At 42.4% G+C, this 20,002-nt stretch overlaps 1 protein-coding gene across 11 annotated transcripts in view; it reads left to right on the top strand.

Annotated features, from left to right (window-relative positions):
- The window catches only part of CHST10 (carbohydrate sulfotransferase 10), a 30,631-nt gene extending 13,601 nt beyond the window's left edge, over positions 1-17,030 (top strand). For 9 of the 11 annotated variants that reach the window (XM_014600491.3, XM_006271386.4, XM_019485068.2 and 6 more), the window contains 4 exons: positions 2,755-2,852; positions 7,212-7,446; positions 10,836-10,941; positions 14,463-17,030. In XM_014600491.3, coding sequence (XP_014455977.1) covers positions 2,755-2,852; positions 7,212-7,446; positions 10,836-10,941; positions 14,463-15,000 — 977 coding nt within the window. In that variant the 3' untranslated portion in view covers positions 15,001-17,030. The remainder of the gene's footprint in view (positions 1-2,754; positions 2,853-7,211; positions 7,447-10,835; positions 10,942-14,462) is intronic. The other 2 variants (XM_019485070.2, XM_019485069.2) reach the window with 2 other exon arrangements.
- Positions 17,031-20,002: the final 2,972 nt, after the last annotated feature.

Here is a 20,002-nt window from a genome sequence, read left to right as displayed (position 1 = left end):
GCTTTGCTGGTTATCAAATGGGACTAGGAGGGAATTCCAGTCTCTTCCCCAATCCCCATGCTCCTTCATGTGTCAGGGGTTTTTTTAAGCCCTCAGAGGAACTAGGTGTTGACTAGGGCTGTGCGAAGCTTCATAGTTTCATAGTTTCTAGGGTTGGAAGGGACCTGAACAGATCATCAGGTCTGACCCCCTGCCCTGGGCAGGAATGAGTGCTGGGATCATAATACCCCAGCCAGATATCTATCCAACCTCCTCTTGAAGACCTCCCAGGTAGGGGAGAGCACCACCTCTCTTGGAAGCCCATTCCAAAGCCTGGCAGCCCTAACCATAAAGTAATGCCTCCTGATATCAAGCCTGAACCTACTTGCAATCAATTTGTGGCCATTATTCCTTGTTATCCCAGGTAGTGCCGGGGGGGGGGGGGGAACAGAGCTTCACCTATTTTCTGCTGGTGCCCCCTGGTGAGTTTATAGATGGCCACCAGATCCCCTCTCAGCCTTCTCTTGTGGAGGCTGAATAGATTCAGGCCCTTCAGTCTATCTTCATAGGGCCTGGCCTGCTGCCCCCTGACCATGCGAGTGGCCCTCCTCTGGACCCTCTCAAGGTTTCCCACATCCCTCTTGAAGTGCAGTGTCCAGAACTGGACGCAGTACTCCAACTGCAGCCTGACCAGCACCACATAGAGGGGAAGGATCACCCCCCTGGACCTGCTTGTGACGCATCTGTAGATGCACGACAAGGTGCAGTTAGCCTTACTGACCGCTTCCTCTCATTGGCGATTCATGTCCATCCTGGAGTCAACAATGACTCCAAGATCCCTTTCAGCAACTTTCAGTTGCTGATTGGATTCAGCAGAGATTTGGCCCGATTTGGTGGCCAATTCTCCGAATTTGAATTGAATCGGGAGAAGCTTTAATCTCTCTGAATCGGAACCCTCTGAATCAATTCAGAGAGATTTGGAAAGATTCAGCAATTTGGCAATAGACACAGCTTTAAATTTTTTTTCTACATACCTCGAGGTACCAGGCGGCTCGTGAATGCTATTTTGGGGGGGATGGAGCATCCCACAGGAGTGGGGGGGGGGGGGGTCCCCTGCGTGCTCAGTAGCAGACCCAGAAGTGGACTAGACGCCCTTCTGATCCACTTCTGGGTCTGCCAGGGAGCGTGCAGCTGCATCTCCCCAGCTTGGCAACTCGTGCCTCCTAGGTCTGGGGAGGGCACTCGGGGTCCCCCCATGGCTGATTGCCATGTACTTCCAGTTCCCTTCCAGATTCACTGTCAAGCATGTGGGGGGGAGGGGCACGCTCCTCTGGGATGCTCCATCTGCCCCAGCTTCTCAGTAATCACGAGCCACGCCTGGTACCTTGAGGTATGTAGAAAAAACATTTAAAGCTGTGTCTATAGCCGAATCGCTGATTCTCCAAATCAGCATCAAATCTTCAGATTCGGATTGGGGCGAATCAAATCGGAACAGTGATCTGAATCAACAAATCAAATCACTGTCCCCGATTCGGGCTGAATCTGAATCCAGATCGAATATGGCCCGTTTTGCACGCCTCTGATGTTGACTGCAGCTAAGGCTGGGGATTTAAACTGGGGTGTGCCAGTGCTCCTTCTGGGACTTAAACTCAAAGTTCTTGGCTAGAGGGTCTTGCCTCTGTTCAGGGTCAGACTGATTATCATATTTGGGTTCAGGAAGGAATTCTACTCCATGGCCAGATTGGTTTTGCCTTCCTCTGTAGTTGGGGGCAGGAGGTGGTGGTGGTGTGTGGGCCCACTTCCTGGGATCTCTTGAGCATATATTAACAATTTTACAGCAGCAGTATGCTGGCTGTCATAGTCCCTCTGCTTTACCTGTAGTACATTAGGGTATTATATCTTGTGTTATCAGGTTGTGTTGTGCCAGGGTAAACTGGGTTAGATTCCTGTTTTCCTCTATATTCTCCATAAATATATATGGTAAAGCTAGCAGTCAGTGTTGTCCTAGAATCTGGGCTATAGAAATATTGTATGTGGGGAAGTGCATCCTATTTTACACCCTTAATTTGGTCACAGATTTTCAGCTGCATTAAATTAGTTCAAAAAGAGGAATACCAACTAAATCTCTTTTCTTATGAGCCTAGTGACAAATGAGAAATTGATCTTACATCCTTTGGTAGTGGCAATATGTGCTAGGGGAAGCTGTTCGGCAGACAAAAATGCCTTCATCAATTATACTTCGGCTATGTCGAGTCTGTGAATTTATAGTAAGAAAACCTGTACACAAAAATGAGCACAACCTGATAGATTAATTTTTTGTTTGGCCACGTTTTTTTGAGTTTACTTAACCAATAGGCTCAACAGAAGATTTTTTTTATGGTCATTTGTCAACTGGACACAATTTAAATGTCATACATTGCATTACTGACTCAATCACATTTGAAATGACTACGTGAATCTTTTGTATTGCATTTAGATTTATGCCATATGAAAGATTAATGCTCCTATATGCACTTTGGAAATGAAAGCCCATGAAAATATAGGGTCATATTTATCTGTGGTGGAATGTTACTGAAGTTACACCGGGGTGAACCACCAGTATCCCAGAAGAATACATCCTTCAAAATATGAGAGAGAGATTTGGCTGTATTTGTTTCAAGTACTTTTTGGAGTGAGTGCTCAATTGTGTTTGATGCAAGAAGTGATACCAATGATTGCCTGTAATGCAGAAGTAATCGTCTTTTCCTGTAGCTCTTATCTCTCGTTCTTCTCTAGAATATGGTGCCAAGCAAGAACCATTAATGCTAACAGCTATGACAAAAGTGGAGAAGGTACAAGTACCAGAGGAGAAACGTTTGCCTGAAGAATTCCAGGTACATGCTATTGAGATGTGTTAGGTGCTTAAAAAAAATAGGGAAAATTCAGATTTAATGAAAGAGAGTCCTTTACTTAAAGGCACAAGCAGTTGTGGCACAGGACATGTTTAATTGCCCTTTTATTTAGATAAGTAGAACTCCTAGAGTTCTTACATTTTCATGGTTTATGCTTGTAATTTATGGTTATAAACTGCTCTGCCCCACCACTCCCAGTAAGGTAACCTTATTTTGTAATGTTGATTCAGCTTAAAAATATGTTCCTATCTAAATGGAAATGTAGCATCACCTCTTCTTTTTAAAGATAGGCTGGCCAAAGCAGTTGCTCTGTCTTTTGCATAGAGCTCCAGATTCTGCTGTCATGCATATTCTAATCCTGAGCTATCCTGTTGCAGTCATTGGGGCTGTCCAGTTCCTGAGGGCAAAATCTGGCTTTTGTAATCAAATGATATATCTTTCCACCTCTGGTTTCTTTCTTAGTCTTCTTGCTAAGTCTCTCCACTCTGATTTGTTTCCCTTTTCTTTTTCCCACATTGCTGCCTTCATTATTTTCCATCCTTTTCTTAATTGTGCTGTCTCTGCTCTCAAGATTTTACTTAAGTCGAAAATAATTGCAATAGCATTTAGTAGAGGTTGAATTTTGTAGTGAACAATTCTGAGTGGTGGGAAAATGGACAAAACAAGCCTGTCAAATTCTGTAAATGTATAGGTTAAATTCATGTCTACAATTGAACTAGAATTTGAGGTTAGTTTTAGAGCGAAGGAATACATTTTTTTGTCCACTGTCCCAAATAAATCAGATTAGGCTTTACTTTTTTACCTATACAAATCGAAATTGAAATAATTACCAAAATGCTCAAATCAAGAAAGCTTTGGTTTTTTGTACCTTGGTTTAAGGCTGGAAACATTTTGATTGCGTAGTGATTATTCATACACTCTGCCCTTGTATATCTGGGAAAAAATAATGAGGTGTTTAGACCCAAAGCGGTCTCCCTCATTATGCTCTAACAGTTTCAGGAGCAGAACAATACTATTAATCCTGAACACATGCAAAGGTGATGTTTACAGAATGATAAGCATTCTGTTAGGCTGTCCAAGTTACTTCATGGCCAAAGTGAAATGGATGCAGAAAGCAAGATTATATTTTCCCAGATGGCATTGGGCTGAAAAATAAAAAGTTTTTAATTGGCCTCTATATATACGTTTCATAGATGCTGCATCTAAAGTTCCTGACACTGTATCCAAATATGGATAAAGGCATTTGAGTTTCTTTGCTCACTTAATCAAATGCTTCTGAACTTTACCTGAGTAACAACAGCAAGTGGTTTCACAGCTCATAATTAATACGAGAGAGTAATGTTAAAGTTGCCTCTTTCATGTTGTATCTTTCTAACATTTTGTGTTCAGTGGCAGGGACAATAATTTAAATCTAGACCAATAAAATACAGCTTGAACTAGTAGCATGGGGTGGAAGGGGGAGGAGAGGGGACTCCAGAGATGTCAATAGCCAAGCCATAGCCAATGCTGTAACTAAATTTTGTTTAACTGGATTTTGGCCTACTGCTAAAATCCCCAGATAGGTAAATTAGATCTGGGGCAAAGGTAGAATATCTCTCTCATGTTTGGATTTCCTGAAATATTCAAAAAAGATGAGTTCAGTGGAGTCCCTAGAGCTTTCTAACTTTTATACTGTTTTTTGTAGTAGAGAAGCATAGGATAAGGGGAGAGCAGTATTCCATTGAAAATGAGTCTGGGGAAATTCACACTTTGCAAGCCCACCCTTCACAACCAGTTCACTTGACTCATCTAGTTGAAATCCAGTGTCTGGGACCAAAAATTAATTGATTTCACCCCAAACATACAAATTATTGTTTTAAATAGTACTATCCAGGTGGGTGACTGGCTTTGAAAAGGTTAGCTTAAAATGGGGAAAAATGACTGATGGCCATGTATTTTTGTCCCCTCTTTTTAATTAAATATCTGGTCTTTTCCCTCAGTGAGAGAGATCTTGCAGATTGATTAGTAGGGAGAATTATTGATAGGAAAAGGGGAATTCCCCTCCCCAACCAATATTGATGATATCAAGACAGCCTCATTTTATAACTAAAGGATTCCTCCCTTCCTTTTTGAAATAAGAGTGGCTGTCTTGGCAGTTCTGCCAGGGCCTGGCTTTAGAACAGAAAGTTGGAGGCAATTAAAAAATGAGAAGAAAGGGAAATCATGGTGCTTGAAGGTACAGTGGTGAAGGAGGGAGGTATGTAATGGACCAGCAGCCTGGGGAGAGGTTGCTCGCAGAAGAAAGATTGGAAGTGGAGTAACAAAATAAAAGTGCAGAGGGACAACTTAAGAATCTTTGGAGAAGGGATTAGAAGAGGACTTTTCAGTCCTCCTGCAGGCCTTTAGTCATACCCCTCCAACAGACTGTAGGTTTGTCACTAAAACCCCATCTGCTTCATGTGAGATTTAGAGTATATGTCAGAGATGCCCTTCTTCAGAGGATCAAATAATTTAAGTTTAGATCTCACAGCACATGCTTGGCCTTAAGTCTGTGTTTTTAATAACTTTTTCTGAGCCTTAATGCTTTAGCCTTAAAGCCTTTTGCTTATGGCACAAAGGCCATAAGCTTTATTGCCCTGCAAGATTGGTAAAACAGCTTTGTCTGCTGAACTTTTAAACCCAGACTGCTTATTTCAAAGTATTAATCTGTGGGCCTGATTTTTTTAAAGATATTTTCCTAAGCATCCCAGTATCTCTAACAGAATAAGAATGCTTTTACCTATTTTTTGGAAAGCCAGTACCTTAAGTAAAATAAAGAATTGTGTAATCAATAATCATTTCCACCAGAAATAATTTTGAGAGGTTTACCCTTATGTCTTTGTAAACAAACAATAAAATCTTAGTCCTCCCACTTCCACTTTTTTCTTCTTCTCTTTTTTTGACTGGAGGATTTCTTTCTTTTAGGATCATCCTTCCTTACTCTGAATACTTCTAGTGCAGGCCTCTACTTTCCCAAAAAGTAGCCAAGTAGAAGGGCTTTTGCTCATAGTGTTCTAAGTGTACCAGTGAAACAGGCTCAAAATTTTGCAATTTTCAATTTGCTGCAGCTGGAAGAATTGGAAGCATTGGTGGAAGACATCACATTAGACTACACTTAGACAGAATGGTTCTTTGCCAACCAAAGGGTAGAATTTCCTTCTCCCTCCCCATTAATATTTAGTTTCTGCTGAATTTCTCCTGTCCTGTAGCCTGAAAACTGCCACTGGCAGTTCAGTAAATATATTCTCCAGGCTCTCAAAAAAGTGTGGTTTGTTCCGAACTACAGATCAGATAAGACCAAACCCTGTTACAGCAAGCCAAAAAGTGCTATAGAGAAAGACTTGCAGTTCTGGATGGTCATTGGAAAAAGCACACCAGCACCAGTAGCAACACTGCTCAGCATTAATGGATCTAGGATTTTGAAAAGGGCGGTGGAGCTGGTGTTTTGCATCGTCCCATATAACACAAAACACATTTTTCTCCAGTTATAGAGAAGCTAGATGCTTTACTAATATGCTAAGGGGCTAGCACTATATTACTGCATTTAAGATAAAAGCAAAAAATATATATCATTATTGGAACATGCACTAATTTACTAAATTACATATACAGTTTAAAGAAACCACAATGAACTAGGCAAAGAGTAGTCAAAAGAGATATCACTAGCCTGCTAGTCATTATAGTTAAATGTACATCTCTTATTCAGCTTCATGAAACAAAATTGAGCCTTCTTGAGTACCTTGACAGTACCTCCAGTACTTCACTGTCAGTCATTTCTACACCCGAGTTAATATTCTCACACTTGAGTTAAGGTTTTTAGCTAGAATTAAAATAATCTGTAGGGCTGTGAAATAGAAGAGAGACATTACTGGGAATGGCTAACAGAGCAAAATTGCAGAAGAAAGGATAGTTTGATTAGTGGAATATTGAGACTATTAAAAAAAATAGAGGATCATTAACAGCTGTGGAATGGAGAGATTAACAGGAATTAGGGAGATTACAATGAACCATGAAATCAATTGACTCTCTTAGCACTGCCTGAATAGAAAAAAAACAGGCAGCTGGTTTTAAATTTTGGGTGGGGCAGGAATCAAAGGTGAGGGGTACAACTGCACCACTTCACCACCACCTAGATCCACCCCTACTACTAAGAGATGGGCTGAAGTGGCATCACTTCAGTAAATAGCCAGTAATATTTTGGGGGGGAGGGTGCTGAGGGCACAGGGGAAGAAAATTGACACAGCTAGACTGATTTCTTGTTCTTTACATTTTGATATAAAAGCAAAACACTTGCTTTTCTGTTCTTTTTTTTTCAATAATAAGCCAACTGGAAAAGCGCTTTCTGGAAATCTGATGCACCAACCTCTGATCCATATGGAAAGACTTGAGCTTCTACAGAATGTTTGCAGAGACGTAGCCCTGAGAAATCTTTCTCATACTACAGTTTCCAAGTTCATCTTGGACCGAATATTTGTGTGTGACAAGCACAAGATCTTGTTCTGTCAGACTCCAAAAGTGGGCAACACTCAATGGAAAAAAGTCTTAATCGTGTTAAATGGTACCTGTTCTATTTTTAATGGGCTTTTTTGATCAGGGGGAATGGCAAAACTATGGGAAAATGGGAACACAAATGGGAAAGCATTGAAATCAATTTCTTTGCATACTCCTACTAACTGTTACTTCATTCCAGTCATTCATTTTTTGCAGTTCCTTTCAGTGCTTTTTGAATGTCATCTTTAAAAATGTCTTTCTGCTAAAAAGAATATTGTTGTTTTGACTCCAAAGCAATTTGAGCAACTGAGGAATGACTCTTATAAATGTAGCAGGGTTGCTGTCAGGGCACTTCGTGATACACTTGTTTAAGATGCTAGTTACAAAGTGCTATAGCTCCCTAAGCCAAGGCAATTTTAAACTCTCTGGAATGGGAGAGTCCCTGTTCTCCCGAGCACTACCAGGAGTAACTAGGAATAACAGCCATAAATTGACTGAGAGTAGGTTCAGGCTAGACATCAGGAAACACTACTTCACAGTCAGGGCGGCTAGGAGCTGGAACCAACTAGATCCTAACCAAGGGAAGTGGTGCTCCCTCCTACCCTGGGGGTCTTCAGAAAGAGGCTAGATAATCACCTAGGTGTGGTCATTTGACCCTAGCATTCTTTCCTGCCCATGGCAGGGTGTTGGCCTTGATGATCTGTTTAGGTCCCTTCCAACTACCCTACCAACTGTGAAACTATGATTGAACCTAGCAATAAAAGGAACACTCATAACTTCAAGTTTCTGGTCATAAATATTTAGTTTTTCAATAATGCTGTAAATTTCCAGGGCATGAGGCTGGATTTGTTATTTTGACTGCAGTTCTCCATTTTAAATTTGGCAGCTGCGCAAGTCTATAAAACTGAGGTTTTAAGTGTATATTATTAATGAATCATGTCATGAATTATCAGAGATCAATCAAGCAGTTGGGGATTATAGCCTGATTAGTGAAAATGGTAAAATGAATTAAAATAAGTGTAACAAGATTGCATTGTGATTTTTATTAAAATAACACAGCTTCATTTAATTATTTTAATAAAATAGCACAGGTCACACTTACTCTATACAAAATAGCTTTCTACATGTGTGAAGTCTTCTGGTATGTGAGGAAAAATAATTTGCATCCTTTTGGCTTTATGCTAAGGTGTAATGCATGCAAACCTGAATGAACACTTTAACTTGAACACAAGTATCAAAGGAAGGTGCATTCTCTGGTGTCACCTTTATAATGTTGCCATTGACAGCCTTACGAAGAAAAAGTTCAAAGGGAGCATGAGCATGAATTAAACCACAAGATGGTTTAGTATACACAAGAGATTTTGCAAATGCCATCATTAAATGGTAAATGGGTATAATAATTTGGGGATAGCATAAGGAATATCCTGCAACTTGCAACTCAAGAATTAACTTGGAAAGCAAAGGTATATATGAGATGGTCTCAGTTACTTACACTGGCAGTACCATGCAAGACTGTAGGGCTGTCTAGAAGAAATCACAAATTGGCAGTGTGGTATTTGCATTTGTTAGACTGTAAGCAAGGTTGTCCTTGACAATTTACACCTTAATGACCAGTACCAGAGCATTAATTTGGATGTAATTTCCATCTTAACATAAGGGGTTGAAAGCTGGAACCCCACAGAAAGTATAGATAGATGTCTAAATGATTGTGAAAGCCACACCTTGGGGAAAATACTAGCTATTAAATAGAAGGAATTTATAACATATGCTAAGATTTTACTCTGAGATTTTGGCATCTCTTTGTCTCCAAAGTTATTCTGAAAGGAAGATGGAAGTCAGTGACGCACACAGGCTAAGAATGAAGCTGGCACTACTGCCGTGGCAGATGCTCTATTGTGCAGCTAGAAGAACATAAAAAGTGGCTTACCAAAGAAATCCTCTACAGTACTGAGAGTACTTACTCAGTGAAAATGGAGGGCATGCAAAGAGCAGCTCAGGGTTGCTAATGGTGGAGGAGTGTTAGTCTTGCCCTAAGCAACTTGTAACAGTACTGGAGGGATTAGATGCATTTATTGGAAAGCTTTTGTTTAGGCATGAATGACAGGACTGGGAATTGGAAACTTTTGCCTCCAGGTTACTCATATGAACTCATGACAGTTTGATAACATTAAGTTATTATTTGAGTGCTATGGCCAATGGTGAGAGATGTGCAGTCTTGCTCCGGTTCCCAGTAGATGAGTGCCTGGTAGCAAATACCAGCACTTAGTTTGACACTGGTGAGCTCAGCTCTCAAATTGTGGATATTTATGATTCTTTATCCATAATGGAGGCTTATTCTCCAGCTCAATATATAGGGATCCAGCTGGGAGGTTTCATTTTTTTTATGGCTGACCAGTCTTGCATCTTTTGCAAGCTCTAAATTCACACAAGTAAACCATCAAAAAATTTAATATAGCACAAGCCCAAAATAATTAGGATCTAGGTTCTGTGAATTACTGTGGCATCTTCTAAACTAAGCTTTTTACTGAACTGTTTCTCATCGTTAGTAGCTCCAGTGGAGGGTGGAAGCACTAGGGTAGAAGAGGCACATAGAACGGCTTGGTTTTATGATTCTGTATTTGTTCCAACATTGTAACCTATTACTGCTGGTGGGGCACTGGTGGGCAAACTTACTATGTAAGTAAAGGCAATGAGGGCAATGATGCCAGGCACAGTACCATTTTTATTTACTCATAGCCTTATAGACAGAAAGAGTCCCTTTTGATTTCCCTTGTGCTCTGCGTGGATATATCACTTTGCAGAGCAGGATATTTAACCACGCGGGGCAGAACTTAGTTGCTGATAAAGTCCTGGAGATACTTCCGTATGATTTTATTATTAAAATCTGTGGATGTTGAATGATGAGAATTTTTAAAATTTTTCATTTTAGTGTATAGGTGTTCTGAAAAGAGGGCAGGAAGGAGAGGAGACAGCTAAGATACTGACAGCAAAGTGTTTAATGTTATTGCAGCTCAACTAGAAGTTTACAGCATTTGGTTTTGTTTCCAACAAAAAATGAGAGGAAAAAACCCCTTTTTCTCTTCCTCGGAGTTAATCTTCAAAGTCTTTCCAATTGCATTTCATGGAGAGTTGTGCAAAGGGGGAGGAGGGCTTGGTTTTTATTAGAGAAACAACTTGTTCACCATGCATTATTGAGAGACTTGAACTGATTTGGCTACAGTTGTAGTCATCACATAACAGATCTCCAAAAGAGGTATTCTGTTAAGTGTTAACAGCTGCTAGCATTGTGGTCAGAATCTCCTGTTCTTTAACTACTGTAAATCCAGTAACCATAGATAGAAGCAACACAGAGCAGGCAAAAATCCACCACTGAAAGACATGTTCTTTTGTTCCTTTCCTTTCCTTTCCTTTCCTTTCCTTTCCTTTCCTTTCATTCTATCTGTCTGATTTATCTAGGAGCATTTTCTTCCATAGAAGAGATTCCAGAGAACATTGTGCATGACCACGAGAAGAATGGCCTACCACGCTTATCTTCTTTCAGTGACTCTGAAATACAGAAAAGGTGAGAGGTGATTTCTTAGGGAAGTTGGTGAATTTCCAAACCAGAAGGGGAAATAATGAAACTGCACATTTCAGATTCAGACCTTGAACCAAGGAGGCTTTTACTTCTCTTATACCCTTTGTTCATCAGTGTACTTTTATTGGCTATGTGAATTCTGATGTTACCATCCCATACCTATTTCCAAAGGGTAATTCCAGTATGTAATTCAAAAGGGTAATTCCATATAGATCTATTTAGAATGGTGGTCTCCAGTCTTTTTGGGTAGGAGATCACTTTTTGAATTAAAAAGCAACTCAAGATCTACTGTGTGCTGCCTCCTTCTACCCCGCCCGCAGGTCAGTCTGTGGGGAGGGAAGGGGGGTGGGGTGCAGATCCAGGCAGAGGGAGAAAAAACTATTCGGGGGGCACGCCTCCCCCCAGCAGGTAAGTCTGGAGGAAGAGCCCTGGGGGAGGGGAAAGGGCAGTGGCAGGGGCGGGGCAGATTGAGGCCCCAGCAGTGAGGGAGGGAGCAGGGCACAGGCAGGAGCAGGGGCTGGGGAGGGTGGGGGTGGGGTCCTGGCCGGGCAGGGCGGTGGGACAAGTGGAGGCCCGGAGTATGTGTCCTCCCCCCCCCCCCCCCAGACCTCCGTTTGTTCCCCACTCTCCCCAGCCCCTACTCCTGGCTCTGCCTTGCCCTCTCCCTCACTGCTGGGGCCTCAATTGTTCCCCCCACCATGGTAGTGAGTAAGGGAGTGGGTCAGGGGCAGGCCCTGCACAGCTGGGGTAGGGTGTGGGACAGAGCTGCGAGTAGCTCGTCTGGGAAGTGCATGCAACCCAGGAGGGCATGGGGGGTGTGTGCCCCTATATCTGCAGGCAGGGCAGGGCAGGGTGTACTGGGGCTGGGGCAGTGCTGGGCTCTTCCCAGTGGGGGTGTTTCGCCGCACTGAACTCAGGCCGGGCGGCAGAGGCAGAGTTGGGAGCGGGGCTACAGGGGGAGGAGGGGCTGCAGGCACGTAAAAATTTGCCATAGGTCCCCTAACCCCCTCCCAGGACTGCTGTCGCTGCCCATGCTGAGTGCAGCCCGGCCCAGGCCCCACCGGGAAGAGCATAGCATAGTGTACCCGCCCACAGCAGAAGCCTGCTTGTCCCCTCCCCTCCCCCAGCAGGGGGATGAGAAGTTTGCGCTGGGTTCTTCCCAACAGGGGGTGTTGGGTCATGCTGCACTCAGGGCAGGTGGCGGCAGTGCTGGGAGAGGGTTGGAGGGCTACAACACATTTTTGGGTGCCTGCAGCCCCTCCCCCGCCCCATAGCTCCCCTTCCAGTGCTGCTACTGCCTGGCCTGAGCATAGCATGGCCCAACACCCTTGCTGGGAAGAGCCTGGCCCCAGCTCACAGCTGCAGCCTGCCCCACCCCGTGTGCACATCCAGGGGCATATGCCCCCACTGGACAAGCTGCTCGCGGCTCCATCCTGCGCCCACCCTGTCTGTGCAGGGCCTGCCCCACACCCTCACTCACTGCTGCTGCAGCCAACTGTACTGCCCCACATTGGGGGGGGAGAGGTATGTGTCCCCCCATCTTTGTGCGGAGGTGTCTGCCATTGCAGGCTGGACTTTGCACCCCGAGCCCTGCTGCAGCTGGTCCAGGAGTGGGTGTTTGCCAAATGTGTCTCGCTGCTGGGCTGAACCACACCTGCATGTAGCCAGCTCTAGCAGGGGTCAAGGCGTACCTCTGCCCCATGCAGAGATGTGGGGGAGGGGCACATGCTCCCAGGGCCTCTGCTGGGGTGCATCCAGTGGTGGGTGACCTCCCCCCACCCATGGATGAGCCCCCTGGGCTCCAGTCCTCCCACCACCTGGCTGAGCTGGGGCCCCACTCACCTTCCTCTGCTCCTAGCTGGGTCACACCATCAGTCCCTTACTGCAGGGGCCTTGATCTGGCCTCCGCCTCTTCCCTCCCCCATAGATTGACCTGCTGGGCTGGGGGAGGGGTATGTGCTCATGCGCATGCCCTGCCCCAGGATCAACCAAAAGAGGCTCCCCAATTGACCAGTCAATCATAATTAACCAGTTGGGGACGACTGATTTAGGATATCTGTTTATTACTTAAAACCACACATCTTCAGGTTGTTTCTGACAAGCAGTAGACAAATTGCCCAGAAGAGCTTACCATCTAAGTGTACCTGAGATTCTACCACCTTTACTCATGTTGATGCCACAAAAATCAGGGTTGGGGAAGGAAGAGGGCAAGAAGCAAAATGTTTGTGGACACTTGGGAAGAGATTTTTATGTGGATGGCTTAAAAAAATTGTTGTTGTATCCAAGGCCATAGCTTTTACAAGCCACTTTGAAGAGCAGGTTTTAGGTAAGGATAGCTCCTTAAGAGAGAGGTGACCCCAAATCTGGGAGCTGGTCCAAAGTCCATTAAAATTGATGGAATAAATCCCAGTGTTTACAGTGGACTTTGATCCTTTGGACTTTGGTCCTTGTAAAATCTCCCTTAGAAACTACTATCACATCCCTAAGGTTGGAGAGTCAGCTGTTCTGTCTCCAGTGAGCAACCCTGCTTAATACCTGACTGTTCACCTTGGAGGTGGCCTTGAGACACTGGGTGTTCTGAAGGTGAATTCCTACAAAGTCTGGGTTGTTGCTTTTCAGACGATCACAGAAATTGGTTCAAGACCCAAAGCTAAGATTCGGTTAGGAGTCTTGTACCAAACTGACAAAAGATTTTAGTAGGGGAGCAGAGGATGGTGTGCATCTGGTTTGTGCTCCTCTCTAGTCCTACCTTGTTAGTTTAGGCAATTGAAGGCCTGATCCATTGTACAATAAAGTTGATGAAAGTCCTTTCATTGACTTCAGCGGGTATTGGATTGAGAGGTTACCCATGTAGGGGGCAGTACTGTCTCCACTTCCATGCATTTTGCCTCTCTTTGTTTACAGTAAATTAAAACTAAATCTTTACTGATGTCAAAACTAACTGTGAAAAAATTATGATTCTGAATATCATTCTGCCCTGTCAGGTATGAAAGTTGTTTTTGTAAACTATAATTAAGAAATGTGTTTCAAAATTTTAAATAAAAAGTAAAAATTATGTTTTATATAGCAGTAATTTGTCTGGCCATCTGGCAGTGAGAGCTCAGCTCTTGTGTGTGTTCCACTGTGTATGTCCCAGCTGTTGTGGATCACTTTCTGTATTTTTGTTCTTATTTGCACCTGAGACTCCTGCATTTAGGAGTTCAGAGCTGTTCGCTGTTAATGGGATTCAGCCCTCTTTTGTCAGTTAGCAAGATTCAGTTAATCCCTAAATTATAGAAACAAAGCTAAACCTTCCTTGTTTTTACATTTTTCAATTCCTTGTACTCATTAAAGTAAGTAAAACATTTTAAGCCTTGCTCATTGTAATAGGTGCAGGTAATGAAAAGGGCTTAAGAGCCATGTTGTTGTTACAGAAGTCATCATGTTTCATCTAAGTTTTATAGCTCTTCAGTAACTTGTTCTCTTCATCCATCTTTTTAATCCCTGTTATTTCTTTTTTCCTTTAGATTGAATTTATACTTCAAGTTTTTTATTGTAAGAGATCCATTTGAGAGACTTATTTCTGCATTTAAGGACAAGTTTGTCCACAATCCTCGATTTGAACCCTGGTATAGGCATGAAATTGCTCCTGGTATTATCCGGAAATATAGGAAGAATCGCACAGAGACTAGGGGGCTGCAGTTCGAGGACTTTGTGCGTTATTTGGGTGATCCTAATCACCGATGGCTAGATGTTCAGTTTGGGGATCACATCATTCATTGGGTAACGTATGTGGAACTTTGTGCTCCGTGTGAAATATCATACACTGTGATTGGACATCATGAAACTCTAGAGGATGATGCTCCGTATATCTTGAAAGCAGCAGGAATAGACCATCTGGTATCCTATCCCACGATTCCACCAGGCATAACAACATACAACAAAACAAAAGTAGAGCGCTATTTCTCAGGAATTAGCAAGCGAGATATAAAACGCCTGTATGCCCGTTTTGAAGGAGACTTTAAACTATTTGGATATCAAGAGCCAGATTTCTTGCTAAACTGACACCTAGATTAAGCTGGGAAGAAGTATCTATTAAATTAGACTATGGCATATGAACATCAGCTGCCACACTGGCTGAACTGAGACTGACCATTATTTTCTATCTTTTTGACTTTGCTCCATTTTTGGTGGAATATTTGTGGACAGTTAGGGACTCCGTGTTATTTACTGACCATATTTTCAGCATACAACATTGCAGTCTGTTAAGAATGAATCTATGTTGTCTAAGATATAAAATGCCACCTAACCCTTCTTCCTTCAGGGAGAAAGAGGAGGGACCAATAGGTTATAAAAGAAAGTAAAATAGAATGCAACTGAAAAATGTTGTAAAGAAGGCGGTTCACTGGAGGTTAACTTTAGGCTCAGCTTATGAAATTTGTGTAGTGTTGATGCTTACTATTTACCAGACAGAACTGTGGAGTCTCCCACAAGCTATGAAAACTAGAGGCCAGTATAGGACCAATAATAAATGCGCTAGAGACAAACAAAAGATGTCCAGATTCTGTTATGTGATTATTGTAAAGGTTGTGCTGATCTAATCTCATTTTTGGTTTTGGTTTTTTGTTTTTGCCACACATGAAAAATTATTCAAACTTAACAGAAGTTTTAGTTCTATCCAGGAAGGGCTGATTTCAGAGGCCTTTTGTCTTTATTCCTGTGTCCATAGTGCTACCTGTCCTTATGCAGGTTTATCATGCCTCACAGTTGTTATACTTTTGTTTTAATTGTTGACATCCAAGTTCGTAAGATGTCCAAACACTTCAGATACAAATGGAGCATAGTTTCCAAGAAGAAATATAGGACTGTTGGGGAAGTGAGTTAAAGTAAAGCTAAATGTATTTGCAAGAGCAATATAAAAGCCAAGACCTGCTCTTTAAATACTGTGCATTTTAACTTGGTTTATTTTCTAACTGTACAAGCTGCTAAGTTTATTTAATAAAGTTGTGAAAAGAAGAAAGCATGTAAGAGTTGCCATAATAAATTGGACTAATGCTCCATCCCATTCCAGTACCCTGCCTTTCAGCAGTGATCAGTATCTGGCGCTTCAGAAGAAAGGGAAATCTCCTTCCCAAAATGCTCTTCCCCAGTCCTAAAGAGGGAGGATTTGCTCTTGATGCTTCCAGGTAATTGTTGGCTGCAGTTTTCTAAAATGAGTGTCCAAACTTTGTGTCACCTTTAGGTAACTGAGCAACTTGCCATGTATTTAAGAATTGCACTTAGTTTTAAAGTTGAGACTAAATGAACATAAGCATAACATTTACGTGCTTGTGTATTGTTTCTGTTTGATTAAGAGAAATCTTTGTATTCACCAGCAATGAAAACTTGCAGTTGATCAGCTTAACTCCTGCAGTTAATGGGAGAAGAAAGCCAAAGCAGCATTTGAAGATTCAGTGATCATGTTTTGGTTCTTGAGCTGCACTTGAGACACTGCAGATCTAAAGGATGGATTTTGAATATTGATATGATATCCAGGATCATATAATGATGGTCAGTGTGGAGTGAGCCTTCTTTCTTATGTCTAGCCCCATGTATGTTTTGATAGCTGCCTGTGGTGAGACCAAGGAAGCATCTTGCATTTATAAACTTGGGGAAAAAAAGAATGTCCGTGCCAAAATTGACATGTGCTGCTGTCCACAAAAAGAAAACCCTGTAGTAGCTGAAGCATCTTGACAGTGTGCGTGATGTACAGAAGAATCATTTACTGTCCATTATTAACAAGAGAACAGTTCAAGGTGGCAAAGCTTGAAGGGCTCTTGTATTTCTTGAAAAAAGCAGCAGTTATTATGTCCTAGATTTGTTAGTTCTTCACTGATAATTAAAGGATATTAATAGCCCAATTACTATTTATATGATGTCTTAGCAAAGTATATTGCTAAATGCATTTCAGAACTAATGAGCTGATTGATTACCTCTGCTGAATAAAACTGTAACAGTTTGAATAATGTATAGAATATTAAGGCCTTAAAGTTTAGTCTTAATAAAGATGAAGTACAATTTCTGTGTCTCCAGCAAAAGATACTGATCACACAGAATAGTAACGTGTCTGTTTTTCTTCTTCTTACTGATTGTATTATTGTATTGAGTACTTCAAGTCAGTCAGATGGAAGGTGAAGAGTCTTAAGTAATGTTACTGTTTTATCACCAGATTTCTCTAACTCTGTCTCATTTTTTTCCCATTTCATAATACTATGTATAGGGTCTTTTGATTATTGATAAACTAATGCTTACAGTGTACTTCTAGGAATATGACACAGTGGTAGGCCAGCAGAAGATCATACCAAATTGGAAACTACCAAGGGGAGAATGAAGAGAGACAAAGTGAGGATGTAGAAGAAAATAATCTATCACAATTAAAGAATTCTTACATGTGGGGGATTGTGTATGAAAGGGCAGGTCATATCGCTCATCAAAGGTAGAGGAGAGAATTAAAAGAATTGTGGACCAATGTCTCTAAAAAGCAAAAAGGAAGGTGAATAGAAGGTGTCAGACCTCAAATGCAGGGAAATGAAGGGCATTAACAAGAAAGGAGCCATGCTTTTACAGTCAGTGACTTGTACATTGACAATCCTTTATCTTCTTGTACTTTTTCCCTGTTAGAAATCCATCCTCCTTTCAAGCACAAAGGAGGCCAATTAGAGCATTTCTTGTATATTAGCATGATAGTTGTTATAATTTCTGTAGTTAATTGGCAAAAAACAGAAGAAAGTTGCTGAGGATGCATGCAGAATCCAAGGGACAAGTCATAACTCCTAGTTCAGCATCTTTAGAAATGTATTGAAATACCATATGTACTCAAGTCCAACATGAAGGGTTTTTTTCCCCGTTCAAATGGGGCGGGGGGGAAGAAACTCTCTAGGATTTGAGTACCAACTGAGGCAGATGCTGCTCCAACTGGTCCCAACCCAAGGGAAGACAACATGGAGTGGGGTGGGGCATGGGGCGGAGATTGTGCAGTGGCAGGAGAACTGTTCTGGTCCTGGGGCTGGGGCAAGTGAGCCAGAGCCACTGTGCGCTTCATGATCTGGGCAAGAGCTGGAGCCAGAATCTGAGCTGCTTCACATGGTAAGCTGCGGGGAGGAAAAGGGGAAAGCAAGTGGCCAAAGCAGACACCAGAGGCAGACAATTGGGGTACAGGCAGCAGGGGGGCAGACTCACAGGAGAGTCAAGGGGCAGGGGACAGCCTGCTTATTCTGCTACTGCCCCCACTTGCCCCCCTGCTGCTGCTTTCCCTGCTGCAGCAGTAGGGGGTAGCAAATTTAAGATGATCCCCCAATAATTACATTTTATACGTGGAAAATTATATGGAAGGAAAGACTATGTATCATAATCCCAGGTTCCTCCTATGCTGACAAGTAGCAAGCTGCAGCTGGGAGTTCCATCAGCTGATGGGGGTCCTAGCTGTGGGAGCACATGGTGCACCCCTGTAGCTGGGAGCCCCAACAGTTGATTGTTCCCAGCCTTAAGGATGCATGGAGACTGAGAGCCCAGATCAGCTGAGGGGCCCCCAGCTATGGGGGCCACCCCTTCTCTACTGCCCCAACGGCTGCCTGGCCACATGTTCAATTAATGGCATGATAGGAGCCAGCAACACAGTTACTACACGTTTTTGTGTAATAACTGGTTTATTCCTCATTTTATCACACTTAACTGGATTAGTGTGTGGCTGGGTAACAAGACATGATTAACTGGTTAATCATGTCTTAAGTGTAACGTGTGCCAGGGGCCTAAAGCACTTGAATAACTTCCTCATCCACTGTCCTCATAGGATAGGTCACCTTGGTTTTTACTTATAGCTTATGACTGACAAGATAGAAAAAAAACAAAGAAGTGCTAATGGAAAATTCCCTTCCAGCAAATTTTGTTTGCCATTGTGTCATTGCTGCCAGAATGGTGATAGACTTACCCTTCTGAATTAGCAGTTGAGTCTACAGTGGAACTTCACAGAGTGCTATGTAAGCCTCTCCACTCTCAGGGAGAAGCTACTTCATCTCATTTGGAAGCTTTCCGCCAGCTCTGGTTCTGCCTTGCATATAACTTCATCTGGGTCTCTTTAATGTAACTTTAGTGTGTTGCTTTCCCTTAGTCATCTGTTGCAATTGCCTGAGATGCCACGGGCCCATTGCCACCAGAACAGATGTACAGCTCTGAATGTACGATTGCTTTGTAATGGAAGTGGCCACAGAAGACCAGCAGCTATAGGCGTCTAGCTAAGTAGCTGATGGCAGCAGGCTGATATAACCCAAAGTACCTCCAACAGCTGACAAACATGCTGCTGCTCAATACTGAGGTGTACTCAATCATCATTTCTCCTCGCTCTTGGCAAAGACAGTAAGGGTGAAAAAAATATGTATTTGCCTGAAGTCAAAACAAGCGAGGATGCTGACAAAAATTCCAGCCAATTAATGTCTTCTAGTAAGGCAATGTTGAAGAAAGCAACTGATAATTGCCTTAAAACTCAAATTTCGTTCAAGACAACTGCAAGTTAAAGACTTAACGTGCTTTACCATTCATTCCTGTAGAGCCATGCGTATATCTAATCTGTAGTTTTAATTTGTTTCTCACCTCTTTCGCCCACCTTGGCACTATTAGATGGCACATGGTAGTAAACATACCTCTCCTCCCTTGCAAAGAGTTGGGAAATGACTACATAGGCATTTTTCAGGGGCAGGGGGCGGGACTGTGTTTGGTTAGATTTTTTTTGCTTTTATAGCATGATCACTTCAATGTTCAGAGCGCTGAATGCAGAAAAAGAACTGTTCTGGATTACAAATTATTTACTATGGTGTTGCAGTCTTGACAATGCTAAAGTTACTGCTTTCAGATGTCTAGTTACAGCCTTTAGTGTTATGAATCTTCCCTACTGAATAATTACTGGTTTATTCTACGTTTAGCTCTTCTTCCCTAAAAAAGAATGATCAAAATCACACACAACCTATTGGCAAGGTAGACCTACAATTGGAGCAATGTGAAGCTCCTGAAATGACACTAAGGGCAAGAAAGGCAG

Source organism: Alligator mississippiensis, chromosome 1 (assembly GCF_030867095.1).
Source record: "Alligator mississippiensis isolate rAllMis1 chromosome 1, rAllMis1, whole genome shotgun sequence".
Taxonomy (NCBI): Eukaryota; Metazoa; Chordata; order Crocodylia; family Alligatoridae; genus Alligator; species Alligator mississippiensis.
This window is presented reverse-complemented; position numbering and strand designations above follow the sequence as displayed.